Source organism: Hevea brasiliensis, chromosome 13 (genome assembly GCF_030052815.1).
Source record: "Hevea brasiliensis isolate MT/VB/25A 57/8 chromosome 13, ASM3005281v1, whole genome shotgun sequence".
Taxonomy (NCBI): Eukaryota; Viridiplantae; Streptophyta; class Magnoliopsida; order Malpighiales; family Euphorbiaceae; genus Hevea; species Hevea brasiliensis.
This window is the reverse complement of record NC_079505.1, coordinates 11,717,268-11,740,693: the sequence shown is the minus strand read 5'-3', so window position 1 is coordinate 11,740,693 and position 23,426 is coordinate 11,717,268. Positions and strand designations below refer to the sequence as shown.

The 23,426-nt window shown below is 30.6% G+C and overlaps 2 protein-coding genes across 2 annotated transcripts; both read left to right on the top strand.

Moving 5' to 3' along the window:
* Positions 1-12,715: 12,715 nt before the first annotated feature.
* Positions 12,716-15,677, top strand: LOC110665967 (cuscuta receptor 1-like). The gene is made up of 7 exons (XM_058133026.1): positions 12,716-13,070; positions 13,320-13,478; positions 13,598-13,744; positions 14,611-14,685; positions 15,043-15,198; positions 15,339-15,479; positions 15,649-15,677. Exons 1-7 carry the CDS (start codon positions 12,716-12,718, stop codon positions 15,675-15,677), a joined length of 1,062 nt encoding a protein of 353 aa, XP_057989009.1.
* LOC110650482 (cuscuta receptor 1-like) lies at positions 15,644-23,197 on the top strand. Its single transcript, XM_058133025.1, has 7 exons — positions 15,644-15,940; positions 16,389-18,271; positions 18,462-18,575; positions 19,097-19,213; positions 21,873-21,943; positions 22,494-22,691; positions 22,924-23,197. The coding sequence occupies exons 1-7, from the start codon at positions 15,874-15,876 to the stop codon at positions 23,195-23,197; spliced, it is 2,724 nt and encodes a 907-aa protein (XP_057989008.1). The 5' UTR covers positions 15,644-15,873.
* Positions 23,198-23,426: the final 229 nt, after the last annotated feature.

The window sequence follows — 23,426 nt, the reverse complement described above, 5'->3', positions numbered from 1 at the left end:
GCATTTTTTTTTAAACTCATTCTGCAATATTCAAACTTTAATTCTTAATTATTTGATGATAAAATGAAATTTGATCATGAAAATAAAATAAATGTTTGCTTGTGGAAGTTTTTGAATGGTTGGGTGTATGAGATGAGGCCATACACCCAGCTATAAATAATAATTTGCTTGAAATTAATTCTCATGTCGCAGGAAAATTCCTTGTAGTAAATCAAAATTTGAATAGCTCTGTATTTTCTATAATCTCAAATTTTCGATCTTTGCACAATTTAAATATAAAACATTGTGTTAAAAATTTAAATTTTTATTATTGGAGCGTTGGCGTTTGAGCCCTCAATCTATCATAGCCTGAATATTCCTACAAAGGCTTCCATGGCCTTTTCTTGTCCAGCCTTAATTTCCTCTTTATTCGCCTCAGCACCATCAATAGTGTAACTCTTGCTGCTGCGCTTGAAGATGGATCCTCCATCAGGCAGCTTTCAACCTTAATCTGAAAAGAGATACATCAATGGCAGGATCACCTGCCATCACAGAGTAGTCATATGTCGAATTCTCCTTGTCTATGGCGTCAATCTTTAAGTGTAAGTCTGCATCTACAAGCTTAGTCTACATTCAAGCTAATGTGACAATCATCTCCTAGCTTTATACTCTTTTCATATCTGTTTCTTTTTGCAAATATCTGTTTCATTTTGTAAAATTCGAGGATTGGTTAGCTTAAGCTCTGTTAGCTAGCTAGGGGATATTTTGTATTCTGATGCTCTGCTCTACGCTTTCAATAAAGTTCTCTTCAGATCCAAGAAAGGTTCGTAATTAGCATGGACTAGGTATTTAATTGACAATCCAGGTTTCCTTCTTCAAATGGAACCTACAATATGTTAGAACAAAAAACGAATTTATTAGATGCAACCATTGTACGTAAAACTCATACACTCTGTACAAGTCAAATCCAACATGATCAATTGCCAATATAAGAAGAGCAGGATTTAACACAGAGGTGGGATATCTGCCAATATAATGAATAGATACAACACATGAATGAGAAACATCCAAATGATGACCAAATACCTTCATGATCAATTTTGAAGTCTAATGGTGGCTCCTCATCATAACCCTTTTTCATAAAAATGATCCAATCATATTGTAACTTCCAATTAGTTTGACTGACAGAACAAAGACAATTGTAAACCTTTGTGCTTCATAGGCATGCCAAGGTAAAAGTTATTAAATAAACTCTAAAACAGAATTTATGAGTTTTATTACCGCCAACAACCGTTCCATATCATCTGACATAACCGACATAAAGTCACAATTATATTCAGCAAATACAGCAATTAGAATAAATAGATACAAAAATCCTCCTATTTCTTGTGTGAGATGATTCAATCCTAATCAGCTGCTGTTGAATCATTCAACAACTATGGTAGAGATACAGATATTTTTAGTGCTAATGGAAATCATTCCAATAAGCTAATCCCAGCCATCAGGCTTCCCCATACACCCAGTTCCAAATGCATCATATTAAGTGAAAAAACCTGGCAGAGAAAAAAAAAACATAAGATAAAGCACAAAACATAAGCTAATCCTGATAATACTTTGAACATCCTTTTGGTGAAGAATTCAATCAACCTGAACGGATTAGCCATTTCTTCACCTTTATACGAAACCTTATATTATGGTAACTTTTACATGATCAGATAGATGCTGATATTTTATATCATGATACATAAGCTTTTAACACTATGTTACTGATCCTGTTAAATTATTGAGCATAAAAAGAGAGAACTAAACATAAGTTTTCTGAAATTGAACATCTGCACTCACACAATTTCATTAACATAAAGCTCCTTGTATAGGAGACACATTACAAAAGCAGTACATGAGCCATACCTACTGCAGAATTACTTTTCAGAATTTACTCTATAAATTCTGCATTATCACTCCTTTATACCAAACATTATACTAACTAAAGTTAACATACAAAATATCTTTGACTTTTGAGTCTCTAAGAAAACTCTTACAGCTCTAACAGATCCAATGCCCTCATTGTTGGACCTTGGAAGGGGAGTATTGCCAATTGTGCAGTCACATTACATATACTTTCATCAAAGTCAAAGGGCTACCCAAAATTTTTTTCTTACCATTTTTTTGTTGACTTAAAAGCATAAGAGACTAAATGGAGGAAAAAACAAACACTCAAACAAAGTGAATTAAGCAGTAGAAATTTGGAAAGCAATACATCTAGAAATGTCCCCATCTATCTCTTTCATCCCTCCCTAATTCTCTTCTCTTCTCTGCTTTCACTCATAACTTATCAACTTCACATAAAGAGAAAGAAAGATGTTTTAGATGCATAATGGAGAAAAAAAAAATCACCAAAATTATGTGTCTAACAATGTTGTATTGGCTCAGGAAATTGCCAACATTATTTTCTCTAACTAATATCTTCAAAAATTCTGATTCTGCAGACATAAAAACTATTGGACAACTATGAGAAGAACCATAGTGCTCTAATTTTAAAAAAAAAATTCTTAAAGCTTGATTAATGCACTAAACTAGGACTAACGGAAAAATAAACAAAACCACCATATATATTACCAAAAAAAAAAGCCATCAAAGCTCCCTCTCAAGGTTCTCATAAGTGGTTGCACTAGCACTTCCCCTTCTGCACCATATGTATCAAAAATTTGTTAGCAGTGGTATCACAAGCTATTTGGAACAAAATGCATAAAGTGCTTAAGGTGAAATTGCAATGTAGTTGCACCCTGTGATCAAATATGTGAAAAAGATGAAAAAGGAAATCTCTAAAACTTGTGAAAAAAAAAAATGGCCATCCACATGCCAGAAGTTCACATTTTGAGGGCCCAAACTTCCTTTGCAGCCCTATTTCTTAGGTTTCCAGATCACTATGGCTCATCCCAATTGGAGTTTTCTAGTGGGAGATATGACTAAAAGACCATTCTGGGGTCGAGTGGTCATTTAGGCAATTTCCAGAATTTGCATACTAAATTGACCTAGCCAATTGATCTAGTTCCCTTGCTTTCTGGGTTTTGATCAAAATACCAATATTGTAGATTGATGTCTTATGGAAATTTTGCCACTGATTTCATTGCATTTGGATTTCTGTAGACCAAGTTATGACCTCTTTGCCAAAACTGGTCAAGTAAGCCTATGTCTAGTAATTTCTGGGTAATATGGTTCTGGACAGTTTTGGTGACTTAACTTGGGCCAACAATTTGGTTAGGTTTAAGGCATTTCTGGGCTCTGTAGTCCTCATGAAAGTTGTAGTCCTATATCTAAGCTTTCCAATGGTATAAAATTCAAGTCATTTGGACCTGTTTAGAGGGAGTTATGGCCAAATGAATGTGTACTGTTCATTTGGTCATTTTTCCCGGTTCACTATTTGGTCATTCGGATTGGAACAATAATTTGGTCAAGTTCTGGGCAGACTTTGGGCATGGTTTCTTCATGGAAAATGGAGCATTTTAGGTCTAGTTTCATCTCCAATTGGCCTCATACCAATTGGAGCAACACAATTTCAGTTATGGCTCAAAATATTCACTAGATTTTCAAAGTCTCAACCTACATGGAAAAGTACACTTCCAAATTTCATTTCCTCCAACTCCCAAACTACAAATTGACATTCATGGCACTTCTAACATCATCAATTCATCTCAACACAATCAAATTTCAACAATTACACAAAGTCTCCAATAGTTAGGTCAAAACCCTAACTCCAATTTGTCAATCACAATATACACATGCAATCAATTTCTCACATATATAACTTCATCTAAACATCCATTAACATCACCAAACACCATTTACATGCATGAAAACATTAAACTCTCATATTTTCAAAGCTGTCGAAATCTAGGGTTCTAAACTACTAATCATTTTCTTCCAATTTCATGTCATACTCACTCATTTCAACCTCAATTTAAGATTTAACAAGAAAAGGAGAAGAAAACTTGCACTAACCTTTAATGGCAGCTTCTCAACCTTGTAAAAACTTCAAAATTTCTTCTTTTCTTGGCTGCCTATAAACTTCCCAATGTGTGGTGACTAATTTTAGTCAAGTGAACTTATGGTTTTATGCTGAAAATGAAAGGAATTATAAGCTTGAAAGATGAACATTCATGGAGCAAGAATGGAAGAAGAATTCGGCCATGAGAGAGAGCTTAGGAAGAAGATGAAGTTGAGTGGGTTAAGTTTGTCATCTTATGCCTATTTATGCTCTGCTAAAATTAATTTATTCATTTCAATACTTAAAGTTTTAATATTCCTAATAATTCCCCCTTATGTTTCTTTTAATTACATTACATATAGTTTCATATTTTTGTGGGATTTTCAAAATTTAAATATCACTTATTTTAATGGACATTTAGGTCAAAAGTCAACTCTAGGTGTCAAATGACCAAAATGCCTCTCTTGGGTTATAGTCAAACTTTTTCAGTAATACCGACTAAATCCCTGATCCGACGGTTCCTTTAATTTTATATTGTCTATTTCATTTTTATTTTTACCTGTACCAATTAACTAAATTTTTTTGATATTTTCAATGTCATTTGTACCTCAGTACACCTTTAATTAAGTCTCGAAAATTATTTTCTAGGGTTTCTCGTAGGTTTGGGATCGTCAATTGTCTATGCAGTAACTTCCCGGTACGGTCACCCATCGCCGTGGTTCCGGCTCCTTTAACCTAGTTACATTTTATTCCTTTTATTTTCCCTTAATTTTTCTTGGTCATTATTTCATCAATTTATGTCTTCTTACCCTAGTTTAAGTGTAGTTTCAGACATTCTGGTTGTCCGAACAGATGTTAGTTATCGGAACAGTAGAACGTATGGACTACCTATGATGAGGGTATTACAATTTGGTTCTCTATTCTGAAAAATATATTAGTTATTCTCTATATTTTTGTTCCATATATTGCTTAGTCGTTATAGTAATTTTAGGTGTCGGTTTATAATTTCATTCAATTCATGTAATTTGAAAATACAATTATATACTCTCTTTTTATTTTCTAAATCTTGAACTATTTAGTTCTCATAATAGTAATTTATCTCTCTTTTAAATTGACAAATAGAAAACTTAATTTAAACTAAATGGAAAGACTAAAAAGTAGATGGAACAAATACAACGACTAATATATTTTTGAAAATAAGAGGATTAAATTGCTAATTTTATTAAAATAAAAGGATTAAATAGTAATTTTACTTGTTTTAATATAGAAAGAAATAATCTCTATATTTAGATGAAAGGAAAGAAAATAATTGGAGAAAGATAAAAGAATACAACGATTATTTCAAAAAATAACTTTCCTTTCAAGATTTCCTTTCTATATCCAAATATATATATATATATATATATATATATATATATATATATATATATATATATATTGCCAACTCAAATTATTATACAACCTGGGTCTATAAAATACTGAAAAATGAGATTGCGAACTGACATATACATTTAAAATCATATAGATTTGGTGACATATAAAATTATAGTTTCATGCCAATCAAGGGCAATCTGATTGATTTTTTTTAATCTTTAAGGTAGAGGGAATAACGAGGTCTCGAGTTCAAGTCTTTTTATCTACCTAATGAGGTCTCGTCGTTAAGTAGAACGAAGACAGAATACATGCATTGCAAGTTCAGTGAAGGCCAAACTGGTGATAGGGAAGGAGTTAGTTTGAATAGAGTGGTACTGTCCCAAAGTAATCACTTTAAATATCTAGGCTCAGTCCTTCAAGTAGATGGGGGATGTGAGGAGGATGTTAGTCATAGGATTAAAGCCGGATGGTTGAAGTGGAGACGTGTCACGGGAGTTTTATGTGATCGTAAGATTCCCAATAAGTTGAAAGGAAAATTTTACCGTACAGCCATACGATCGGCTATGTTATATGGTAGTGAGTGTTGAGCACTGAAAGAGTCGTATGCGTCTAAGATAAGAGTTGCAGAGATGAGAATGTTAAGGTAGATGAGTGGCCATACTAGACTAGATAAAGTCCGTAATGAGAGTATTAGAGAAAATGTAAGAGTGGTGCCAATTGAAGATAAGTTGAGAGAACGGAGATCGAGGTGATTTGGTCATGTGAAGCGTAGACATACGGAGGCTCCAGTTAGACAAGTAGAGCACATTAGGTTAGAGGATAGAAAGAAAAAAAGGGGTAGACCAAAATTGACTTGGAGGAGAGTAGTACAACATGACCTAGAAGCATTACACATTTCTGAGGATTTAACCCAAAATCGTTTAGAGTGGAGAAAACGAATCCATATAACCGACTCCAAATTTTTGGGATAAAGGCTTAGTTGAGTTGAGTTGAGTTGAGTTGTATAGTAATTAGAAATTCAAAATCATTTTTAAAAAATTATTATTATTAATGTTAATAAAAATATATAAATTTTAAAAATTGATCATTTCAAAAATATTTATAATTAACATATTTAATTTTTAAATTACCACAAATTTTTATGATTAAAATTTTAATTTTTGAGATCATCTGTAGCATAGTTGCAATGACTGAAGCATTAACTTTGACCCAATCGTTAGGGATGTTAAGATGAAATTTTGTAATGCAAAGTCTTCCATTATGCCTTACAAAGAAAGGCAAGAAAAAGGGTTTAAAGTAAATAAATAAATAAACTTGAATTAAACATTATTACTTTCCAATGTATAAAAAAATATAAATTAATTATTTCAAATTTTAAAATTATATTTTTATGAATAATAACAACTACTTAATAACTAATCTTATAAATTATATATATATATATATATATATATATATATATATATATATATATATATATATATAATAGTTAATATGATAAGAAAAATAAAAATAAACAGAAAAAAGAGGACGTCGTGTTCCAACCATGTTGTCAAAATTAAATAATTTTAAAAAAATTTGACGTGTATGAAAATGTGTTCAACACATTTTAAATGCATAAAAATTTATTTAATATTGTTAAAAGCAATTCATTAAATAAATTAATTATAATGAATAATAAAAATTAATTTGAAATTAAATTTGATATATTTTAATTATAAAATTGTGAAATAATTATTAAACAAAATCTTCAATAATATTTAAAAAAATATTTTCTAAAAAACCTTTTCATGATAATCTCAAGTTTGCAGTACAGAGAAAACACTTTATTTTAAGTGTTTGTGATTCTACTCAGTAATTATAGATTTTGAAAAAATATATATTATACTAAATTAAATTTGATTCATTATAATTGCGTTAACATTAGTTTATATAAAGTGTTGTGGATTAATGCAAACAAAATCCAACGACTTGCGAAATTTCCTATGCTATTTTACTCAAAAGCCCATATAAAGGAGAAGAAGGAAAGAGAGTGAGAAAGAGAGAGGAGACTTGATTTGATTTTGTTCGATTCTTTTCGTAACTATGGCTTATTTCAGTTTTTATATTTTTGCATTTCAATTAATTAGTCGTTTGGGTTTAATTCCGAATCAAATAAATTGATTTCAAACTAACAAGCAAGTGCTCAACGATCGAGCTATTAGCCCAATGGTTCAATCCTATTATGTTAGATTCATAATCAAAATGGCATTATTTTCCATGAACAATAAAGTCACTTATTCTGCCTTATAAAGAAAGCAAGAAAAAGTGTTGCTGGGCAGTACATATTACATTCACACTTCCACTCGAGACTTGACTCAGATAAAGCAAACTAATTCCTTTACTTTTCCACATGAAAAAGGCAAGAAAAATTGTTTATGGGTAGGCCACACAAGACTTGACTAAAGCAAGTAGTTCAAGACATGATGTGTGTTGGAACATTTACTTGATCAAGCTACGAAACTCAACTCAAATTATTATACAACTGGGTGTCTAGAGAAAGCTCAAAGTGTTAGGATGTTGTTTCATTAATTAATTCAAGAGAAATAGTATGGTAAAAAAATAAAAATAAAAATAAAAATGAAGAATGTCAAAATTAAATAATTTTAAAAAATTTTGGCGTGTGAAAATATGTTCAATACGTATCAAATATATAAAATTTATTTAACATGGTATTTAGATTATTGTTGAGAACATGAATTCAATATATAATGAATATTAAAAATTGATTTGAAATTAATTAAATTCAATACATTTTTATTATAAAATTATAAAATAATTAAACCATTTTTTTCAACAATATTAAAAATAATGTTTTATAAAAATACATTTTTAACCTTTCCATCATAATATCAAACCCGAGACATGGCATGCAATAATTGTAGAATTTGAAAAAAAATATATTATATTAAATTAAATTTGATTCATTATAATTACGTGATCGTTGGTTTATATGAAATATGCGTAATATTAGTGACAATCGTTTTACTCAAATTCCATAAACTTGCCAAACTCCTATTTGACTCGAAAACCCATATAATAGTCAACAATTGCACTTTAACCATTGATTATAAAGTGATCCATCATGATCAATCGTTAGAATAATTCCATTGTACATACAATAGTTGCACTCAATAATTTTCTCCATTTTTGACATATGATGAGAGGTGGAACATTTGTCTTTTTATTGTGCCGTGTAAAAATGGCTACAAAAAGTGTTGTGGATTAAAGTAAATAAATTCCAAAGACTTGCCAATTTTCTTATGCCATTTTACTCAAAAGCCCATACCAAGGAGAAGAAGGGAAGAGAGAGAGAGAGATGAGACTTGACTTGGTGATACAAAATTATTTCAATAGAATAATATGGCCCTGTTTTCAGAATAATTATTTAGTGTAATTATTGTATGTACAATAATTCTATTTTAACCATTGATTATACATGATTGTAGTATTTTCTCCAATTTTAACATATGATGATTGGTGCAACTAACTTCTATTGGTGATGAAAAATTAGTGGTTGTTGCACCCTTTGTTTCTTTTTATCACTATAATAATATTTTGATTAATATAAAGAAAGAAAAAAGAAAAAGAAAAAGTAGTTGATAAAGCTGGGAAGCTCAACTGAAATTATTGCACAACTTGGGTCTAAAAAGCCCAAAGGTGCTAGCCTATCGCCAACTGAAATATATATTTAAAATCATATGGTTTGGTGACATAGGTTAACATTCATTACACAAAATTAAACATTAACAATTATATTAAGGGTAGTTTGATTGGTTTTTCTTCACTTTTGAGGTAGAGAGAATGGTGTGGTTTTGAGTTCGAGTCTCTCCATTTATTTATTCTAAGATAATTCACCATCATAGCGAGAAAAAGAGACAATTATTTCTAATTATTTACACCATCAATTATTAATTGGTCTATTAATTAGACCTTCATAAAATTAAAAATAAAAAAATATATAATTTCATATAATATTACAATTGGAAGTTCAAAACCATTTAAAAAATTATTATCTTAAATGTTAATAAAAATAAATTTTAAAAATTAATTATTTCAAAAATATTTATGATTAATATATTTAATTTTTCTAAAATTATTACATATTTTTAAGATTAAAACTTTAATTTTTGAGATCAATTGTAGCATAGTTGCAATGAGTGAAGCATTAGCTTTGACCAATTTTGTACTGAAAATAAAATTATATATATATATAATTTTAGTAGAATTTATAGCGATGATAAAATATCAGAAAAAAATTTATATTTAATTGATGTATAAGGATATCTCAAAACCTCATACATAAGAGGAAAGTGCTCAATGATGGAGCTATCGGCTTTGCTCATTATATATTATGCATTGAAAATATTTAGAATAAATATAGAAATGTCAAAGATTAAACTCAAAACTCTTACATAAGAAGCAACTGCTATTAACCCAATGATTAGAAAAGTTCACAACCTTTGTAAACCTTTTCAATTTTAATTTTATCAATTTAATATTGAAACTTTTATATTAATTTCAATGTCAGCAGTTAGTTTAATGGGATGGTTCAATTCATAAAAATAATTTAAATATTTATCTATATTGTTAATATTAATTAATTCTCTTAATTTTTTTAATTAGTTTTAGCAATCATTCTCAAATGATTAAAATATCATTTTACTAAATCAAAAATTTTATTTTAATTAATTCATCTCTCTCTTATACATGTTATTTTGAAAGTTGCAATTAGATTTCTTTGATTATATTTTTTTTTTAGTTTTTTCATTTATTTAAAAATGTAAGCAAGGAGATAAATTTTAAAAATTAAGACAACATTAGATATTTTTTTAATTATTAAAAAATCTTCTATCAGTACGAAATTTTCTGAAACTAATGAAAATAATAAAAATTTTTGAATAAATTAATAAAATTAAAAGGATTTGATGACTTCAATTATTTTAATTAAATTTATTGTTAAATTTATTTTAATTACATGACATGTGTGTAATGTTGGTAATAATCGCTTTTTCACATTAGTCTTTTAATTTGCCGTATAAGAAAGGCTAGAAAAAGTGTTGTGGATTAAAGCAAACAAATTCCAAAGACTTGCCAACCTTCCTAATCTTCCTAAGCTATTTTACTCAAAAGCCCATATAAAGGAGAAAAAGGGGAGAGGGAGACTTGACTTGGTGAAACAAAATTATTTCAATAGAATAATTTGGCCCAAATTTCAGAATAATTATCTAGCGTAATTGTTGTACGTACAATAATTGCACTTTAGCCGTTGATTATAATGTGATTACCATGATCAATGGTTAAAATAAAATTATTTTATATGATTGCACTATTTTTTCCAATTTTAAAGTATGATGAGTGGTGATGAAAACTTGTGGTTGTTCCACCCCCTCTTTCTTTTTTACCATTATGATAATATTTTTGGCTAATAAGAAGAAAAAAAGAAGTTGGTAGTTAACGAAGCTAGGAAGCTCAACTGCTTACCATTTTTTTTTCCATTTACTGCTAACTCCTTACGGCTATTTTATGCATCCGTTTGTAATTTCATTTAATTCCTGTAATTTAAAAAATATAATTACATATTCTCTTTCTATTTTCTAAGTTATCTCTCTTTTAAATACATTGACAAGAAAACTTGATTTAAAATAGATGAAAAGACTAAAGAGTACACGTAACAAAATACAACTACTAATATATTTTTGAAAATAAGAAAATTAAATAGTTAATTTTGTTAAAATAGAGAGATTAAATAATAATTTTTCTTGTTTTAATATAGAAAGAAATAACATTGTGTTTGAATGAGAGGAAAGAAAATAATTGGAAGAAGATAAAAGAATACAATGATTATATATATTGAAAGGAAGGAAAATAATAGGAAGGAAGGAAAAGAGGAAAGAAAATATATATTGAAAGGAAAGTTATTTCTTTAAATAATAAAATTGTAATTTTATCATTAAATATTAAAAAATAATCTACAAATAAGGAGATAATTTTGCAATTTTAAACATTTTCTCCCACTTTCATTCAATTTGAAAAGAAAATGGGAGTAGAATCTAACATTTATTTTCCTTTAAAAATTTTCCTTTCTATCTATTTTCTTCTTAGCCGAACATAAATGGAATGGATAGTAAAATTATTTTCCTTCAAAACAAACACAGTCTAAGGGGTGGAATGGAAATCACAAATAAAGTAAATACAAACATGAGAGCATTAAAATATGGTGGTTCCATTTCAAATCAAGACCTGCAAGTCAGCGACCATTCCCCAACTTATGGACCACAGAAAGCAGCAAAACATGAACATTTGCAGAAATTGGCTTTGATTTATAAGATATAAAATAACTGAGCATGGATCAACTTTTTGTACTGATTATCAGAGTTGTAAATAATTCAACCTACCATTGTGCTAATCAAACCCTACTCGTAAAATATTAGAAATTAATTAAATTCTATATATTTTAATATGGCTTTTAAAATATTATTTGGAACAACAATTCATTATATATATATATATATATATATATATATATATATATATATATATATATATATTGGTTTGAAATTAATTAAATTCAATATATTTTAATTATACAATTCTAAAATAATTAAACCTTTTTTTTAACAGCATTAAAATAATATTTTCTAAAAATACATTTTTAACCTTTCCATTATAATATCAAACCTCAAACACGGTTTCAATTAAAATAATTGTAGATTTTGAAAAAATATATTATATTAAATCAAATTTGATTCATTATAATTGCATAACTGTTGATTTACATGAAATATGCGTGACGTTGGTGATAATTTTTTTTTCCACTTTTGTCTTTTTATTTTTGCTGTATAAAAAAGGCCAGAAAAAGCTTTGTGGATAAAAGAAAATAAATTTCAGAGACTTGCCAATCTTCTTATGCTATTTTACTCAAAAGCCCATACAAAGGAGAAGAAGGGAGGAGACTTGATTGGGTGAAAAAAAAAATTATTTCAATAGAATAATATGGCCCTGTTTTCAGAATAATTATCTTGTGATTATATGTGCAATAATTGCACTTTAACCGTTGATTATATAATGTGATTATCATGATCAATAGTTAGAATAAAAACAATTGTATATGATTGCACTATTTTCTCCAATTTTAAACAGTTGATGAAAAGCTGGTGGTCGTTGCACTCTCGGTTTCTTTTCATTATTATAATAATATAATAGTTGATGAAGCAGGGAAGCTCAACTAAAATTATTACACAACATGGGTCTATAAAAGCCCAAAGGTGCTAGGCTGTTGCCTCATTGCGTAATTGAAGAGAAATAATTGTTTATATTTCGCATACAAGTACTGAAATGAGGCTAATTAAGCAGCTGTTGGTTGCTTTAGTAATAGCTTCATTATTAGAGGGATGGTGGAGCTGTGATGGTTGTTTGGAGAATGAGAGAAATGCTCTTTTGCAACTCAAGGCTTCTTTCAATTATCCTGAACGCATGTCACTCTTTTCTTGGGGATTACTTACCGATGACTGTTGTAAATGGGAAAATATTCACTGCAGCTCCACCACTGGACGAGTTTCCAAACTCAGTATTCGGCGCGATTATTGGGCCTTTGAATGGTGCTTCAATGCCTCTTTGTTTCTTCCTTTTCAAGAATTGACGAGTCTTAGCTTACGAAACAATCATATTATTGATTGTGTTGAGAATGAAGGTAGAATATTAATTTGTCTTGCATTATCGTATAATTATGCAAAAACTAATACATCTTTTGTTTCATAATATTTTAAGTTTTTTTTTCTAATATTTGATAAAAGCTGCTAATAACAAAAAGTAGTTTGAAACTATTATTTAGATATTTTCATAGTTTTATGATTGAAACATAATTAAGTTTTTTTTTTGACAACTCGAAAACAATAAATAATAAATAAATCTAACTAGGTATCTACCTCTTATGATGCAGGTTTTGAAAGATTAGAAAGGCTCAGCAAGTTAGAGTTTCTTGATTTAGAATATAACTGGTTCAACAACAAGAGCATTGTATCATCTATTGGCCATCTTTCATCTTTAAAATCATTGAATTTGGCCGACAATAGATTGGAAAGTGTAACTGATATTCAAGGTTAGCTCAACTTAAAATGTTTCCTTGTTCTAATTTTTGAGGATTTTCCATTAATTTATGTACTTATATTTCAATTTTCAAGCACAAACTTGACTAACACTCTTTTATGACTTTTGAAGGACTATCAAGTCTTCAAAATTTGGAGTTTCTTGATTTGTCATCCAACAATTTCAACAATAGCATCATACCACTTCTAAGTGTATTTTCATCTTTAAAATCTTTAACATTGATCGACAACAGATTGGAAAATATAACTAATTTTCAAGGTTAGCTCAAATTGTGATATTTTTATATTACAATTTTTCAAGGTCTCCTTTTATTTATTTTTCAATCTTATGCAAGCACAAATTTTAACCTTTTTTTTTTTTTTTTTATTTTGCTTGTGGAGGACTATAGAGACTTGAAAATTTGCAGATTCTTGAGTTATTCACTTGTGAAAATTTAAGGTAATTTGCAAAAAGAACTTTTTAAGAAAATTGAAAAATAATTTAATTAAACCTTTGAAGAGATAAATTTTAAGTTTTCCATCATAATAAAATTACTCTTTTTCAACCGTTAAAAATAATGACCTTCTTTTTTTTTTTTTTATAAACAAAGCTATACTATAACTTTCTATGACTAAAATTGAATAATTATTTAAGAAAATATTTATTTTACAATAATAAAAATTTAATATTATAAAATAAATAAATAATATATATTAAAAAATTTAAAAGTATAATATATATATATATATATATATATATATACACACACACACACACACACACTTTTTTTAAGAAAAAAGAAAATTACATGTAAAGTCACTAACTAGAACTGCTTTGGTGCACAATTGAAGGACTATCAAAACTTAGCAATTTGGAATTTCTTGATTTAAGTTTTAATGACTTCGGCAATAGTACCCTATCATCCATTGGTGATCTTTCATCTTTAAAAGAATTACATCTGGATGGATGTGGATTGAGAGGAACATTCGATATTCAAAGTGAGTTTCACTTTCTCTTTTTCTTTCTATTTATTTATTTATAAAATATTATTTCTAGTTCTCTTACGAACTCAATAACATTCCACAATTATTAGATGAACATGCTAATTATATAGGATTTGTTTTACTTCTTCTTCTTATATCTAGAATTGGATGCTTTGGGCAACTTAAAGGTACTGAGCCTACGAAGAAATCAAATTACCAAAGTTGTGGACTCAAGAGGTATGCCAGTTAAAACAAAGTTTGATACATGCATTAATAGTTGGGTGGTCCTGGTTGTTGGTTTTTATTGTATTTTCAATATAGATTCCATTTCCATAAATTAAATATTACATATTTTCTCTATTATATCACAAAACATAATTGTATTCACTAGTTAAGCAATTTGTTACAAGTAAGTGTGTGTGCATATAGACTAGCCTTAAGCCCTGTAGGCTAATATGAACAATAAAATACAACCCTCCTTTGCTAAGATGTCCAAAGATCACATTGGCTTGCCAATTGGTATAATGGCATTGAGCATGATCGAAGATATAAAAACACATGTTTGAATACTATATTTTGTTCATTCACTTGCAGATATCAAAATCATTAGGAATTTGAGCTCTCTTTTCCTTGATGACAATAATGGGGATGGAAGAAGCAGCATTCAGCTAGAATTATTAGGGGCATACCCATTTCTCAAGACCCTTTCTCTAATGAATAACAGCTTCAAAGGAGGAATATTTGCTCAAGGTAGGTTTTTGAGATATGCCCAAAACTCCTTCAAGTTATTCTCATTAGTCATTACTTGCATATATGCCGCAATACTTGTGATTAATTTGCCTAGTTTCATTGGAGCTCTGACCTTTTTTTTATTTTTTTTCATTAAGTAGAGATGGGTAATTTTTCAAGCGTGGAAGAGTTGTCCCTGGATGGTTCCTCATTGGATGAAGAGTCTTTTAAGAGCCTTAGAGCATTGCCCTCTCTTAAATTTTTATCTATGCAAGGGCCCAATGCTGACCTACCTAGTCAAGGTAATTCGATAAGATTTAAAAAAAAAAAGAAGCTCATTTATAGCCTAAAAAACTTCATTTGAGCTATACAATATACATGTCAAGATTTATCTGTTAAGCTCTTTTATTTATTTATTTATTTATTTATTTAATGACTATATTTGATGAATAATATTTTCATAATATTAAGGTTTATCTATGATTTCCATTTTTAAATAATCTCACCTTTATCATTATATTAAAATATCATTTTTCATTCTTTAATTGTGTTATTAAACACATAATTGAATTATTATTTTTTTAATAAAAACAGCAATATTATTTTTTAATAGGCTTGCCGAATTTCAAAAATTTGGAGCATTTGGATTTGAGATGGTCTACTCTCCACAACAACTTCTTAAAAGACATCGAAAAGATGCCCTCTCTTAAGATTTTATTATTGTCCTTTTGTCGACTAAACGGCACCATACCTACAGCCAAAGGTAATTTTCTTTTAACCCTCTTTTTGTCACACTCATGGTTTATTACAAAAAGGAATTTTATGAATTTTTTTTATACTCACTTGAATATTTGACAAAATGATATCAATTTTAATAGACATTTGTTTTTATGTTAATAATTATATTGATGTAGTAGTATGCAATAAATAAAATAATTTTTAAAATTTTTATATTATTTGCGGACTTAAAACATTTTAATAAAGTTTAGTATATCATTTTATAAAAAATAAATAAATAAATAAAAAATAAACATAGACCCTTACTAGTCTTTCAAAAATTTCAAATTACTTATTTATACATTTCTAAAAATGAAAACATATTTGAAAGCAAAGCTTAGAATGTCTTTTTTACCATAATTAACCCTCACAAATTGATATTTGATAGATACATTTTAGATTTGTACTAACACTTTTCACATAAATAATTTTAGGTTTATGCGAGTTAAAACATCTTCAGAAGCTAGATATGAGCAACAATGATCTCAGTGGCACTTTACCTTTATGTCTAGCAAATTTAACATCCCTTCAACTGTTAGATCTATCTTTCAACCACTTCATCGGAAATATCTCCTTATCTCCCCTGGGGAGTCTCACATCCATGCATACGTTACAACTTTCAAGCAACCTGTTTCGAATCCCAATCTCTCTTCTTCCGTTCTTCAACCATTCAAAGCTCAAGCACTTGAATTGTGATGAGAATGAAATATGTGCAGATATAGATGTGCCTACTTTGACACCAAAATTTCAACTACGGACCCTAGATTTGTCAGGTCAAGGAGATGGCGGAGTGTTTCCCAAGTTCTTCTACTATCAGCATAAATTAGAATATGTTGATATGTCAAATATGAAAATGAAGGGAGAGTTTCCACATTGGTTGATCAGGAACAACACAAAATTAGATACACTTCACTTGCCCAACTGTTCTCCTTCGGGGCCTCTCCAATTGCCAATTCATTCCCATGTGTATTTTTCAGACTTAGACATCTCTGACAACTACTTCAATGGCTCTATTCCAACAGAAATTGGAATACGTTTTCCAAGTTTAAATTCTCTAGACTTGTCTGGAAATGGTCTCACTGGTGGCATTCCTTCGTCATTTGGCAAAATGAGTCAACTGACAGAATTAGACTTGTCCAGCAATCATTTGTCAGGCATAATACCCCAAGAGTTGATTGTTGGATGCAGTTCGTTATCTGAGCTCATTCTTTCAAACAATAGTTTGCATGGCCAAATATTCCCAAAACAAGCTAATTGCGAAGAATTGATTCGATTATTGTTGGATGGCAATCAATTCAATCAAAGTATCCCATATAGCATAATTAATTGCACACGGTTGGAAGTGTTGGACGTGAGAGATAATCACCTCTTTGGCAGCATCCCTAGTTGGATAGGGAATATGACTTCTCTTCAAATCTTGGATCTTTCAAAGAATAATTTCTTTGGAAACCTGCCATCCAGCTTTTGCCCTCCATCGATCTGTGAAGTTTATTTATCAAGAAATAGGCTACAAGGACCATTGATGAATGCATTTTACAATTGTCCTAGTTTAATGATATTGGATCTTGGACACAACAATTTCACGAGAAGAATTCCAGAATGGATTGGCAATTTTTCAGCTTTGACCTATCTTCTTTTGGGTTATAATAATCTTGAAGGTAAAATACCAATTCAGTTGTGCAACTTAACTCAATTAAGGTTGGTTGATCTTTCTAATAATAATCTTTTTGGTCATGTCCCCCCTTGCATAAGCATTGATAGCAATTGGGTTAGGGGAATTCAAGATGTAGATGATAGTTTTAGAACTTATATTAGGGAACAACCTTTGGAGTTTACAACAAAGAGAATATCATATTATTTTCGAGGAAGAGTTCTCAAGCACATCTCAGGACTCGATCTGTCCTGCAACAATTTGACAGGTAAAATTCCTGCTGAATTAGGAAATCTTAGCGTGATCCAGGTGTTAAACCTGTCCCATAATAGTTTGACAGGATTGATTCCACAATCATTTTCAAACTTGAAGCAAATTGAGAGCTTGGATCTTTCCTACAATAACTTGAACGGCAAAATCCCTCAACTCACTCAACTACATTGGCTAGCTGTCTTCAGTGTAGCACACAACAATTTATCTGGCCAGACACCTGAGATGGTTGCACAATTTGCGACATTCGACAACAGTAGCTATGAGGGAAACCCTTTCCTTTGTGGACCTCCATTGTCCAAAAGTTGCTTTGCTTCATCAATGCCAGGAGTTTCAGCGAAGGATAAAAAAGATCATAAAAGAGATGATGGCTTTATGGACATGGATGCTTTCTATGTGAGTTTCCTGATTTCTTATGCCATAGTGTTGTTGACCATATCTGCCATTTTGTACATAAATCCATATTGGCGAAGAGCATGGTTCTATATGATAGAGTTGAGCCTCACCAACTTCTACTATTTTCTGGTAGACAATATTCCTTTTTTGTTTAGATGCTATTGAAGTCTGGGTCTGCTATGTTCTTTAGAAGCATTCAATCTTGATGAGTGAGCTGAGTTTATGTTGTAGTTTCAGTAAGCTAGGATGGTTGCAGAATACTGAGCTGGAACTGATTGCAGAGTATAATTTATTACTTGTTTTTGTCAGTTAGTTAGATGAGCTGTAAACAGACATTGTTGACTTTGTATACTGTTCATTTCATGAATGAGTAGTCACTTTGTGTACAAAACTTATGGAAAGTTATAATTCAATGCTTTCAAGTTTATGTATGCACACACACAATGAGAAGAAATGAAAATTTTAATAAGTTAGAACAAAAACAAATATATTCGGAGCAATCATTATACATATATATGTGTGTGTGTGTGTGTTTTTGATAAGCAGTAGAATTTTATTAAGATGATGAAAATGAGAGAGGTTGTGGAAGGGCTACTGACTAAAACTTTGCCGATAGGCAACCCCCCTTACACCCAACCTAAGGAACACCAACTACAACCAGAACAAAAGAGCAGAAAAAAAAAAAAAAAAAAAAAGAGCGCACTCCAAGACCAGAAGCCACAAGAGTGCAACGAAGTTTGAGGTTCTACTAAGACCCTGTTTTGCCAATATATCTGCACATGACTTTGCCTCTCTCAACACATGACAAAATGAGATATTTCTTAGAAGGCACAGGTGATTGGTGATAGAGTTGATAGTGGACGACAGGGAACCAGGCCTGAAATTTGTGCCCAAGCAATTGCATTTTGGGAATTAGATTCCACAATAACAGAGTCAATACCAGTGAGTAGGTTTGGGAATAAAATCAACAGCTCTAAAGCTTTACAGATTGCTTTTAATTCAACACCGTTCGAATCATTGCAGCCTGCCGGACATGAGAAAATACACAAGAATTTTCCAGAGTGATCTCTGAGCACCCCTCCAATTGCACATACTCCTGGCTTTCCCAATGCAGAACCATCAACATTCCATTTTGGACACGGAGGAGGCAGTGAGGTCCAAATAGCATGTGGGCGAGTTCTCAAAGGTTTAGTCCAGGATTTAGTGGACTGAGGAGAAACAAGAAGGTCAATTCCAGAAAAAGGGAATCAAGGTTCAAGAGCTTTATAACGCTTACACTTTAAACAATGTCGAACCCACCATGATCAATAGTCAAAATAAAATCGTTTCAACGTACAACAATGGCATGTAATAATTGTTCCCCATTCAGCCCATTTACTTCTTGTGGTCCGTATTCCTGAATTCCCCTCACCCATTGATAATATCAAGCTCCATTCTACACCAAAATTGAGAAATAGTTAATTATTTATGACAATAGCAGATATATCCTTCCAAAATCAGCACTAAGTTCAAAACATATCATCAGCCAGAAAAGATGGAAGAACTCCCATGCACAGCACCAGAAATTCTTACCAGAAAAACACTTCCATTGTGAATGTGCTCGTCTATGAATAGAAATAAAGGGAAAATGCATCTTCCAATGTGAAAAATAATATTTTTCTATAACATATTTTAAGTTAAAATTTAAAAAATTGGTACTGATAGTAAGAAAAATATATCAAAGACATTGAAGAAACCTAAAAATTTTAAGTGAAAAGAATTGAGCTTACAATTAAGAACAAAGAATAGACGTTGATGAAAAATCTCTTCCTTTATATCTGTAGAGTGCATAGTATTGGATTTGAATCTTCTCAGTCCCTGACTACTGATTGATGGCTGGGAGAAGATGAAGCTCACACAGTCACATTCAGTGGCACTGCAGTCTAGAGATTTCTTGACACTGCAAAAGAAGAGGTATTAGCATACTATGTAATTTAGATAAATTTAATAAAAATTAGCTTATAAAAAAATCTGTGCAATTTAGCGACTTATTATTCATAATCTCCAAATGGAAAAATCCAAAAAAAAAAAAAATTCTGAACTAATTGTCTGCAAGATGCTCATGAGCTACTCAAAGACAACAGGGCATTACTTACAAAACTACAGAGTAAACATAAAAAGTGTTTCTAGAAATTAAGTAAATGAAAATAATAAAAACAGAAGATATCACATAGAGAGGAATTATCAATAAAAGCAATACTCTATTTAAGATTAGTCCTAAACAAGTTCAATGTCAGAGGTTTTATTTAAATAAGATTAGTCCCCTGACAAATTTAACACCAACATTCTCATAGCAATTAATAAGAGTTCTAACACCTTATTTTCAACTGTCAAAGGAAGAAAGAAAGATGAGAGAACTAACCAGTACACCAACAGTAGCTTGCTAGTACCAGCTATCAACTTCAAATTCGCTAAATCAAAGCTCCCTCTCAAGGTTCTCATAAGTGGTTGCACCAGCACTTCACCTTCTGCACCATATGCACCAAAAATTTGTTACCAGTGGTATCAAGCTATTTGGCACAAAATGCATAAAGTGCTTAAGCTGAAATTGCAATGTAGTTGCACCCTGTGATCAAATGTGTGAAAAAGATGAAAAAGGAAAAACTTCCTTTGCAGCCCCTAGCTCCGCCCCTGGGCTTGACAGTGTTTGAAAATTGGGTTTTTGAGGCTGATAGGCCCAAGTTCTCGTTAATTGTTACTACTACGTCAATTATGAAGACGTTGGGCTTTGGCTTCTTAATTTTAATTTTTGGTTTAAAATATATTTTTTAATTTATGAGTTAAATTAAAAAAATTAAGTAGTTAATTATGTTGTAAAATTACTTAATAATAAAAGTAATTTAATTAAATGTTTGGTTAAAATGTGTTTAAAGGTAATTTAATTATTTAAAATTACCTAAAAGGATATGCAATTAAGTGTTGTAATTGTTAAAATAAAGATAATATTGATATTTTTAAAAATTATTAGAATAATATAATCTTTTACTTAGTCAAATTATAATTTTAAAATAAATAAATAAGTTATCAGTAAACTTCTTATTTAATTTAAATAGTTTTTTTTTCTTTTCTATCTATTTTCTTCTTAAACAAACATAAATTGAATGGCTAATAAAATTATTTTCCTTCAAAACAAACACAGTCTAAGCGGTGGAAAGGAAATGACAAATAAAATCACACATTGACATTTGGTAGCACATTTTAGATTTGTACAAATATTTTTCACAAATAAATAATTTTAGGTTTATGCGAGTTAAAACATCTTCAAAAGTTAGATATGAGCAGCAATGATGTCAGTGGCACATTACCTTTGTGTCCAGCAAATTTAACATCCCTTCAATGATTAGATATATCTTCCAATCGCTTTATTGGAAATATCCCCTTTTCTCCCCTGGGGACTCTCACATCCATGCATATATTACAACTTTCAAGCAACCTATTCCAAATCCTAATCTCGCTCTTGCCATTCTTTAAACATTCAAAGCTCAAGCACTTGGATTGTCTTGGGAATAAAATATATGCAGACATAGATGTGGCTAATTTGACACCCAAATTTCAATTACAGACCATAAATTTGTCAGGTCAAGGACATGGTGGAGTGTTTCCGAAGTTCCTTTACTATCAGCATAACTTACGGTATGTTGATATGTCAAATATTAATAAGAAGGGCAAGTTTCCTCATTGGTTGATTGGGAATAACATGAAATTAGACGCTGTTTGCTTGGCCAATTGTTCTCTTTTGGAGCCTCTCCACTTGCCAATTCATTCCCATGTGCATTTTTCAGAATTATATATGCCTCATAATTGCTTCAGTTGTTCTATTCCAACAGAAATTGGAGTACGTTTTCCGAGTTTACATTCTCTACACTTAGTCTAGAAATAGTCTCATTGGTGGTATTCCTTTATCATTTGGCAAAATGAGTCAATTGACAAAATTAGACTTGTCCAGCAATCGACTATCAGGCATAATACCCTAAGACTTGATTGTTGGATGCATTTCATTAGGTCATCTCATTCTTTCAAATAACAATTTGCAAGGCCAAATATTCCCAAAACAAGATAATTGTAAAGAATTGATTGAATTATTGTTGGATGGCAATCAATTCATTGGAAGTATCCCATATAGCATAATTAATTGTACAATGTTGTTAATGTTGGATGTGAGTGATAATCATCTCTTTGGTAGCATCCCTGGTTGGATAAGGAATGTGACTTATCTTGAAGTCTTGGATCTGTCGGAGAATAATTTCTTTAAAAACTTACCATCTGACTTTGGCCCTCCATGGATCTGTGAAGTTTATCTATCAAAAAATAGGCTACGAGGACCATTGATGAATGCATTTTACAATTGTTCTGAATTAACAGTGCTGCATCTTAGTCACAAGTATTTCACTGGAAGGATTCCAGAATGGATTGGCAATTTTTCAGAATTGACGTGTCTTCTTTTGGGTTATAATAAACTTGAAGGTGGAATACCAATTCAGTTGTGCAACTTATTCCACTTAAGTTCGGTTGATCTTTCTAATAATTAACAATCTTTCTAGTCATGTCCTCCCTTGCATAAACCTTGCTAAAAGTTGTCCAGATGCATTAATTGTTCCTTCTATAACTTCTAGGACTCAACGTTTGGAGCTTACAACAAAGAATGCATTGCGTTATTTCCAAAGAAGCATTCTCGACCTCATATCAGGACTCGATCTGTCCTGCAACAATCTGACAAGTAAAATTCTAGCTGAAATAGGAAATTTTAACATAATCCAGCTATTAAACCTTTCCCATAACAAGTTGACTGGATTGATTCCGCAATCATTTTCAAACCTGAAGCAAATTGAGAGCTTGGATCTTTCCCACAACAACTTGAATGGCAACATCCCTCAGCTTCTCAACTAAATTTTTTAGTTGTCTTCAATGTAGCACAACAACTTATCTAGCGAGACACCTGAGATGGCTGCACAATTTGCGACATTCAAGAATAATAGCTATAAGGGGAACCCTTTCCTTTGCGGACCTCCATTATCTAGAATTTGCTTTTCTTCATCAATAGTGCCAGGAGTTTCAAAGGAGGATAAAAAAGATCATATAAAGGATGGTGGCTTTATGGACATGGATGCTTTCTATG